Genomic DNA, 10,341 nt, shown 5'->3' with positions numbered 1-10,341 from the left:
CAATAATTCTTTCAGCTAGGTAATAACAGATATCACCTATTAGTTGAAAGAACAGAAAGCCCCATCCCACTTTCCCTCAATTCAGTAAGCCAGGATTTCCATTCATTTTAGTACTTTTGCCTTGATTCGTGGATAACTGAAGTACTGTGAATTTTTCTAATGACTTCAGTGGGTGTTAGTCCCAGCCCTTAAAGGATGTAAACTAATGAACAAGTAAACAAACATTTAGGTAAAGCCCATGCATGTATTTTTGCTACCAACGTAAGTCTATTACTAATATATGCTTTAAGTACAAATGAAAGATCTGGAATGCATTTTCCTCTGGTTTTTTTTTTTTCTTTAATATGACAATGATTTGATTAGACTATTGTTCCATTATTTTTTTACAAAGTAAATAAAGGTTTAGTCCTAAAAATTACTACCTTCTTGATCTGCTGAACATATATATTCCCACTGATTGTTATATTCTTAAACTGAATGATGTAGACAACAGATGCTTTAAGTTAATTGGAAGTTAAAGGATTTTTAATTTTCAGTAAGCTAAGAACTTTGAAAATCAGTTGTCTCAGTCTGAAATCAGTGATTTTATATGAGTGTTTCATAGAATCATAGAACGGTTTGGGTTGGAAGGGACCTTAAAGACCATCTAGTTCCAACCCCCCTGCTATGGGCAGGGACACCTTCCACCAGACCAGGTTGCTCAAAGCCCCATCCAACCTGTCCTTGAACACTTCCAGGGATGGGGCATCCACAGCTGCTCTGGGCAACGTGTGCCAGGGCCTCACCACCCTCACCATGAAGAATTTCTTCCTGACATCTAATCTAAATCTTCCCTCTTCCAGTTTAAAGCCATTGCCCCTTGTCCTATCACTACTACATGCCCTTGTAAAAAAGTCCCTCCCCAGCTTTCTTGTAGGCATCTTCTGCATCTAAAAAATGAGAAGAAAAAGTAGATAAGACCACATATTTATTTTAAATGAGGGAAGTTAAAAATGTTTAACACTTTGAATACTTCACTGGATTATATGCAACAGATCGCTAACAATGATTAATTAAACAGGCCTCGTATCATATAATGTGCTGACTCATTAAAATTACCTAAATTTCACATTAAGTTTATCACAGAGAGGAAAGATTTTTACCTGATTAGACATAAGCGTAGCCACACAGTTATAAAAAGAGTCAACCTGATCCAACTCTACACCATTCAATGCCTCCTTCTGAGTAAAGAGACTGATAACTCTTTGATACCACGTATCCAGTATCTTCTTTTCTGCTTTAGAACAGCTTAGAGAGATATCAGTCTTTAAAGATTCACAGTCAACTGGCCCTTTCAATCTAGAAAAGAAAGTTACAGGCAACTTTATAAATAAAACCTAAAAACCCATGGAGTAAAGTAACAGTAATCTATACTGTATTACAAATCCCTTCTTTTTTAGCAGAAAGAACAGTGGGAACAGAAGCATCACTTCTGTAGACTTAAATGAGGGAAAAAATGCCCCAAACTCTAGGAAATAAAGAACAGTTACCAGAAAAAATAATGAGGAAAAAGATCTTGAAAATTATCTTTTTGAATATTATGAACGGAAAAGTTCCAACATTAAAAATAAAATTCAGCTGATGAAAACCAGCAAGAAATCTGATCTTTAGGTTTATCATAGAATTCCCTACAGAGAGAAGTCAATTTTTCAAATGCTACTTCAACCAGATTTCTATAGGGCATTAAGATTAAATAAATAATGAGGAGATCTTTCCAGATTAAAAGGCAGAACATAGATCAAAAGGGCTGATACTCCCAGCAATTTAAGCACCAATAAAATATTTATACATAACAGAGAGAAGAAAAATTAAACGTGTCATAACACAAGGTAACCTACTCAAAGAACATTAAATGGCACATTGAAGAATTTTGTTATATAAAAACCCCTTGGATAAATAACAGAATTGAACAAACTCTTCTTTACCAACCTCAAAAACCTATATGGGTTAATAGTTCAGCAAAACAGACTTTACCTGAAACTTGAGAAATCCATTATAAGAAAGGTAGAGAATGCTGCATAACTAAAATCCAGCAGACTTTGCATTGTGGGGTGGAGAATGTGCAAGTTGGAAAGGATTTCATTTTTTGCTTGGATAAAACTGTTATGCCATGGTCTAGAAAAATCCAGGCCCCTGAAAAGAACCAAACCACCACCAAAACAAACAACGAAAAGTGAAGAGCTCAAGCAATACTTGAATAAAATGTTCTTATGATATAAAAAGTAGTATTAAAAAGTTTATTCCCTAATGTGAATAGTTATTTGAGTGCCACACACATATCATCAATATGGTGCAGTGGAAGCCGTAAGATACTCTGTCTGATCAACGCTGTTTTATACTCCAGTCTTATTTTCAGATCACCTGCTCTTCCTGAAGCTCTTTCAATGTAAACTTCTAACTTCACCAACTGCTAACAGGAAGTATTTATCATCAATATTTAGATGGCACACATTCTGATGCTTCAGTAAATTGTGCAATTCAGATACTTAGATTCTGTCTACCTAAATTCCTCTTCTATTTTGGCAGAGTATAATAGCTTTTCCTTCAGTCCCAAGGCTTCACCTCATAACACAAAACCTTGGCATTAGATGCAGTTTTAGTATGTTAAAGTACTGTACAAGGCTGCTGCCTGCCAGTAAACTGCCCCATACAGACACACTTCATTCCAGAGGTGGCTGCAATATGACTTTCGTGTCTGGGCACTCGGAGCCAGAAGTCTCATTTGCAGTTATTAGTGCTACTCTATGTAACTCAACAGCGGTAAAAACACTGCCAGTACAAAAACTTTGTAAAGCATTCAGACAGAAGATGTTCAAATGTAAGATTCTCTACAGACAGAAAAAAAAGTCTCATTGAGGGACTTCAGAATTAATATTGTGCCATAACTCTGTTCATGCAGCTCAGTGAGAATTTCACTCATGCAACTGAATGTATTTTGCCAGTGGATTATTTGCTAACTTAACCCACTCACAGAGGTAATAAAGGCAAAGGTGCCTCCTCTTCATCTTCAAGTCCTTCTATGTTTGGTTTAATAAGAACACTTCGCACTAGGAAAAACAAACAAACAAACAAACATGCATTGTACTTCCTCAGTCTTTCTCTGGGTTGAACCAAGCACATAGGAGGATGGAAACGTAACTGTATCATTCAAGTCTTCAACACATTCTCCCAAAGGTAACCCAAAATTACAGCTTCTGCTAAGTATCTAGACAGATTCAGAATACCAATTCTGTCCCCTATTCATGAAGGTTTTCACATAGACTACTGTTTAAATAATTTAGTACTTTCTTAAGTAATTTCTTCACTGAGAGGGTGTTCATTCACTGGAACAGGCTTCCCACGGAAACAGTCTTGGCACCAAGCCTGTCAGAGTTCAAGGAGCCTCTTGACAATGCTCTTAATCATATGGTTTAGTTTTAGGTAGTCCTGTGAGGAGCAGGGAGTTGGACTTGACGATTCTCATGGGTCCCTTCCAACTTGAGATATTCTATGATTCCAAGTATTTATGGCAATTTTGTTTAATATAACTATAGTGGGATACCATAATTATCCCACTGATGACATGACAAAGAAGTTAGTCCCATGTTAAATTATGTATTTTTTTAATCTGCATTTTTAAAAAGATCAGCCATCCACCAAAATATTCACAAAATTTGGCTCAATTTCAGATTTCAGATACTATAAATGTAAATTTAAAAAGGCATTAATACATGATTTCAAGGCAATACACTTTCAAAATTCCAGTTCATGACTCTTAAAAGTTTAAAAATCCAAGTGAGTTGTATGAGTCACGTCTGAAAACAGCTAATTATCTTTGCAGATTTCTGCTGCAAGCTTCTTCATGCATAGAAAGCAGCATCAGAAAACTTATGGATGTGCTTGTGGATGAACAGCTTAAAAAAGCTACTGTTGCTGAAGAGGCAAAAAAAAGAATGACGAGTACATAAAAACTTTCTACTTTCTTTAGCAGAAAACAGCAATACATTCTAACATCAAATTAACTAAACAGGTTAAAGCCTTAATGAAATAAGGTCATCAGCAATCAACCTTTTTCTCACGAAGTCTACGGCTGCCTTTGTCTTTGCTTGAACTATACCTCTGGCTGGTTAACTTTTTCCTAGATCAAATAAAATCAGCAAGTTTTGTCCTAAACATTACGGCCAATACACATTTGATGAGGCAGAAAAAAGAGAAATCAGTGGTTAATTACAAAGGTCATGCCTGTCTAAAAGAGCAATCTAGAAAAATTATTTTCTGTGGGGAAACATGAAGCAGCTTATAACATATATACACACACATTAATATATTAATATTAGGACTGTGTAGTTTCTGGTACTTACCCATATATCTTCTCATGCTCATTTCATAATCCCTTATTATTTCCCCTAAAAGCTTTTCAGCTAACAGCTCTCTGTCTTTGCCTTCCATAAGCGATGGTGGCACCAAAGTAAGCATGGATGTTAGCCACTGCTGCTGAATGGGAACCACCGGATTACTTAGCACACACTTCTTCATAAAAAGATAGCTTGTCTGAAAGGACAATATTGTCAGTGGTGTAATAATTGGCTCTGTAAATATTTTTGCGGTAAGCTTGTCAATGAAGTCTCTTTATTTACCATTTCTTATACTTAAGGGCAGGTGACAATCTAATATTTTCAGTATTCACTGAGTAGTACACTAAATGCTACTCTATGGTTGGCAAAATAGTCTCCTTGTCTCAATGATTAAATACAAAATATTGTACCTTCTAGTATGGCATTTTTCTTGGTTCTCTGCTGAAGCTTATGATTGACAATAGAACAGTTCAAGGTTCCTGTTACTGTTCTTGGGACAAACATTTATCTGGCAAAAAGTATGCACAAATAGAGGATTTATTTTGGCCAAAGAAATAGGTATTTATGTTTTGAGTGACAGCTTTGTTATAAAACAAAAAGGGATCTGAATCTCTCTAGTCTCCAGAATGAGTTTACCTAACATTGGCTAGGAAAAACAGATGTTACCTTAAGCTATATTTTAATGTTAATTTGAGTTTGAAGTGGCTTTCAGGGATAAAAATCTTATTTTAAAAGCTATACAAAAAATTGAGGATTTGTACATGTTCTTCAAATCAGGTGAACAATGTCAAAGATTACTTTTTGTACAGGCTAAAGTATGATCTCTGACCTCAACTGAAAAAATCCTGATGCCTGTTAGAATATTTTCTAAGTAGCAATCTTTAACTAAGGTTTAGATCAAAACTTAAATTACTGGTAGACATACTTTCTGTAATAAAAAATACTTTACTTCTATTGGACCACAAGAAAAGATTCCTCTTTTGCTTCCTATTCCATTTTTCCCCAACAAGTGTTCTGAAAAGCTTTTCCTGTTTAACCACCATTAATTCCACATACTCAACCCCTCTGAATAGAGACCATTCACTCTTCGACTCTAAAAAAGCAGAAGAAAGAATTTAACTCACTCTCCGTTGTTTTTGCTCACTGTTCATCTGTATAAAAAGGAACAGAAAATCATAAGGTATTAAGAACATATAAACAAATAAATCAGAAATATAAAATTTAAGAAATATTATTCCTACTTATTCTGTAGATGCACACATATCAATTTCAATTGGACTACTTGAGCATATAAATATATTTATGAATTACTAAGGATTGATATAAGTATCCTTAAGTAAATACTAACAAGTAAGAGTCATATATGCCCCAATAACAAAGAACAAAACAGGCAACAGCTAAAATATTTGAGAAATACTTTCTCACAGTGGAAGGCAGTTCCGGGATAGGAGGTACAGGATCTCTATGATATTTTTCTTCCATGAATACACCATAGACTTTTAAAGCTCGATCAGTTCTAAAGTAAAAGAGTCAGAAGTGCAGAAAAACTATAAATAATATATTAGAAATAATGCTATCATTTTAATTGATGCAACCTGTTCTTTCACGTTTACCAACTCTTTGACCACTAAAAGGTAAGGCTGCCTTTGCATACTTTGTCTTCTCTTATATAAAGAGCCACATTTATCTTGACCACAATCATAACACATACATGCCTTGATTCGCCTCATTCAATTGCCCAGTGCTCCTGTTAGGATTGTGTCTTACTTCTCAAACAACTACAATAAATCTTGTCCAACTGTATTATGAAAAAAAACAAACAAACAAAAACCAAAAAAAAACAAAAAACCAAACCAAAAGGCAGAACAAAACTCCTAAAGCTGTTTGTTTTAAGGCCAGCTCTTTTGTACTGCCTGTGGTTATAAATTGCTAAATAACTATCAGAAAACTTCAAATGGTTAATGGTAGCATGTCCTGCTGACCTTACGCATTAAAACATTTCAGTCCATCCTTTTGGGGTACACTCTGTACATATCTTGCAAAGAGTATTTCAGCCTTATCTCAATATAACTCAACTAAAAACTCCCAAGGGGAAGTTAGACTGCCAATTTCGAGTATACACTCAAATCATTAGTTCATGGGACCTTATTTAAAAGACAGTTTGTACAGAAAAGTAACGGAATCAATGTTCCAGCAGAATATTCAGTGTTTGTCAGATAGCTGTTTAGCGGTCATCTTACTGCACAGTAAGTTATCACTACAACATAGTTGATATTTTCAGCATACTGAACACCTGCATTCTAAAAATTGCACTCTGCTACTGCAGGTACCATTGAAAGGTCAGGATTTACTGTCCAAGACCTAAAATTAGAAGACTTCTTGTTTGTTAGATTTGTGTTATAAGAGCCTTTAAATTACTGAAAGAAAGGAAACACCTTTCTTTACTTTTAAATTCTATATAATTAACTGCTTTCTATAACTGATTGTTGCTACTGTTATTTAAAAAAAAAAAAAAAAAGGCAACGCGCCCTCACTTATCTTTGGCACAAATCAGATCCCCTTCTGCCATCAATTCATCTCAGACTTGGATCCTGCAACTTAGTTTTATACCACTGCCTAGCTCTGCTCAAGCTAACAGTTTGGGACATATACAAGTATCTTTTGAGAAAAAACAACCTGTAATACTTTGGCACTTAAAAATTTAGCCAGTGAAGTGGAACATCAATTGCATAGGAATTAGTTAAGTAACTGGTTACCATCAGCAAATCTAGTCACAGCAAATGGGATCGCTAAAAACCCACCCCAACAAAAATAAAATTATTCATATCAGTGACAATATTTAAAATCGGTTAAATTAAGACTGTATGTAGGTCTTTATTTTCTATTTCTTCTTCTGAAGGCCAAAAATTTTTTTTCTGTGCTTTTTAATCCTATCAAATACCATTAGATTTTCTTAGCTTTTTAATCTTCTACAAGAAAATGCAAGTCATACTACTACTATAAAAAATGCAACCTTAGCCCATATAATCCTCTCATATTTATGCCAAGATAATCAACATGTCTAGGGATTCTTCAGTAAGTTCTTGAAATTAATGTAGGTTTTTCAGGGATAAATTTCTATAAAAATAATAAGATAATAATTCAAAAAAACCCTAATTTTCTATTAGGCCTACAATAATTACACAAAAGCAGCCATTTCCTATTGCCTTTCCTCATTTGCAAGTGAAAATCTTGAAAGATAATTTTGTGTTAATTTACCAATCACCTTGGCAGCTGTGCTCCTCTGGAAGTGACACAGATCACTAAGCTCAGCAGCAAATGCATTAAGACAGTGACAAAGAAGCCTGTTAGAAGGAGACCCTCATTTGGATCATTCATACAAAAGCAAACAAGCAATCCAGACTTTCATTCTCTTTGAAAAAGGTTTTCATAAAGAGAAAGAATTTTTTTCAGTCTATCATAAACCACGTTCAAAATGTGAAGGTCACTTTCTCCTCACAACTCACCCCAACAAACATATCTCAAGCAGATTTTGGGTGCTGTAAAAGAAAAAACATCAGAGACTCCATCAAATGTTCTCCTCTTATTAATGATTTTAGATGGAAAGTGTTCAGCACTCTAATAGTGATGTCAAAACCCTCTAAAATTAACAAACACCATTATTATTTCTCTGATGTCAAATGTGCAATGTTTCTTTCATTTGAATTTCAACATTTCTTGAATTACATGAAACTCACAGTAACTTATGAAGCATCTTTTGCTGTTTGTTGTGTCTTCGGTATCTCAATAGTTCTTTCTGTAGTGGTGACATATCAGATGTGACTGATGAAGGTAAAACAGCGGGAAGAAATGAGGTTCTCAAAGTCTTTTTACTGAAAGGTGCTCCATTTGAGTGTGACATCTAAAACAATAACAAAATAAAGATTTTATAATACAATTAATCCTGTCCAGAAAGCAGTTTAACAGACACATGTATTAAGTTGAATGTACATAAGACGACGTAAAATGAGCTAGCCTCAAGGATTTCCACAATCTAGGTATGAAAGTTTAGCTTTCAGAAAACAGAAAAATATTGTGTATGCTAAAATGGCAAAGTTCAACAGAAAGTGTGTACATACAAAGTCTGCAATAGTAAAAAAATAATGGCACAGTTTTATTAACTCAAGATTAGCACACCGCATAAAAGTAAAGTTCTATTACAGATCTCTTTAAGTGCTAATCTACCAGCTGTATACAGCACAGAACACACCCGAAAAGCAGCCTATTAAACCCCCTGGCAGACAGCACCAGACCGGCTCTGATGTAGGCACATTTCCTGCTCTGATGGGGCCTGAGACTGCATTGCTGTTCCTGTGGCTTCAGTAGGTGACTACCTACTGCTTTCTTGCCTGGTCACTAAAAAAAAGTTACTGCCTCACTAAGTCTATGCATGCTACATAACATGGAACAAATATAGACAAGGGTGGCCTCTAAAGTTCTGAGGGAAAAAAAAATGCCCAAAAGCATCCTTGATGTTTTGTATTACTGCGAAAATAAAGCTGCAGCAAATTTTCAAACACAACATCCTGGAGTTCTACTGATGTGACAGGCAGTCTTTAAAGGAAAACAAACAAAATCATAATGACATCAACATGGACTTAGAGCCTCACCACAATGTCAAACAAATAGGAGCAAAGTTGTTCTTTAGACACTACAGCACTGTTAAACAAAGTGTAGGTAATTATCAAGAAAGCATTTATATAAAAACAAGACCCTATTCTTCTTCTCATGTTTCTCAAGAGGAAAAAGAGTTAAGCTTATTTCCTGTATGCAAAGTAGTCATTAAAAGTTCTATTCCATACATGGAAAAGTTAAGAAACTGCATGATTATCTTGTAAAAAGCAGTGTAAATTGGAGACTATTCAGAAATAATTTTGTGATGCTGAAAGTCTTGTGGTGAAATTAGCAGGCTTCTCGAGAACTCTGTCTTGTGTATCAATAGACCCTAGTGACAGTGTTTTATGTATTTACTTAAGGCAGAGCAGGGCACAATTTCATTTCAACTGCCTGTCTGAAAATGCTTATTTGAGCTACCAGAACAAGTGCCCCTGTAAACACCAAGCATGTGCTTGACAGTACTTTACTCTTTGAAGCTGCAGCAACTCTGGGCTCTCTAGATAATATTCACTTACTGGATGCCAAAGTGTGCATTTTCAGAAGCGTGGCTAAATTGAGCAAAGACTAACTGAGATTACTAAAATGAGAGAGACAAACAAGGTGTTAATATGGCTGAGGGGATGTGGCTAAAGTCTGGCTGGTGGATGCAGATTCCCAATGAAAAGGCTTTTAATTTGGTGGGGTGGGTATGTGATTCAAGCTCAGCAGATGGGAGTTTTGGTTATGACCACAGTTGTGGGTAGCTGGGCTGTGCAACAGGAAAGTGGAAGGAGGTGTGGGTTTGAAATAAGACTCCTTATTTCATGGGATGAAGATGTGGAGCAGATAATTGGGTAACCACAGTTAAAGATACTTGGCAACCAAAGTTTGATAATCGCCTTGTATAAAGGCAGACCCCCCCCCAAAAAAAAAAAAAAAAAACAAAACCCCAAAAACCAAAAAGGGAAAATTAAGAAAAAAACCCCTGTTGTGTAACTAGGCTCAGGTTCACTAAAAGACTATCCTTCTACATTGGCTTAAGTCTTGCTTGTAACCGAGTATGACTATCCCAAAAGACCGACGGTAGGGCTCCCCTAGAAACACAATACACAAACTCCCAACAGCCTTTCAACAGGTTCTCACAAGGGAGCAGAAAAACAAAGCTACCTCCTAAATTAGTGGTATGTCCTAGAAATGAATTAAAACGGGTGGTGATGGAGGCATCAAAATTAATAAAGCTCAGCTAAAGAGACCCGAGACGGTATTACGTTTTCCTGGCGCTCCCTCAGCCCCGCAGGGCCCTGGGACACAGCCCCGTCGGTGCGGAGGGAAG

At 35.8% G+C, this 10,341-nt stretch overlaps 1 protein-coding gene across 1 annotated transcript in view; it reads right to left on the bottom strand.

Annotated features, from left to right (window-relative positions):
• LOC104160209 (dynein heavy chain 12, axonemal-like) overlaps positions 1-8,274 on the bottom strand; it is a gene marked incomplete at both ends in the record, with an annotated part of 18,990 nt that extends 10,716 nt beyond the window's left edge. The window contains 8 exon segments of the mRNA XM_009698287.1: positions 2-15; positions 1,143-1,338; positions 2,014-2,172; positions 3,011-3,086; positions 4,380-4,569; positions 5,498-5,524; positions 5,799-5,889; positions 8,111-8,274. Coding sequence (XP_009696589.1) covers positions 2-15; positions 1,143-1,338; positions 2,014-2,172; positions 3,011-3,086; positions 4,380-4,569; positions 5,498-5,524; positions 5,799-5,889; positions 8,111-8,274 — 917 coding nt within the window.
• Between the last annotated feature and the right edge of the window lie 2,067 nt (positions 8,275-10,341).

Source organism: Cariama cristata, unplaced genomic scaffold (genome assembly GCF_000690535.1).
Source record: "Cariama cristata isolate BGI_N322 unplaced genomic scaffold, ASM69053v1 scaffold19754, whole genome shotgun sequence".
In the NCBI taxonomy this organism is placed as follows: domain Eukaryota; kingdom Metazoa; phylum Chordata; class Aves; order Cariamiformes; family Cariamidae; genus Cariama; species Cariama cristata.
Note: the sequence above shows the minus strand (reverse complement) of the source record. Positions and strands in the feature narration are given on the sequence as shown.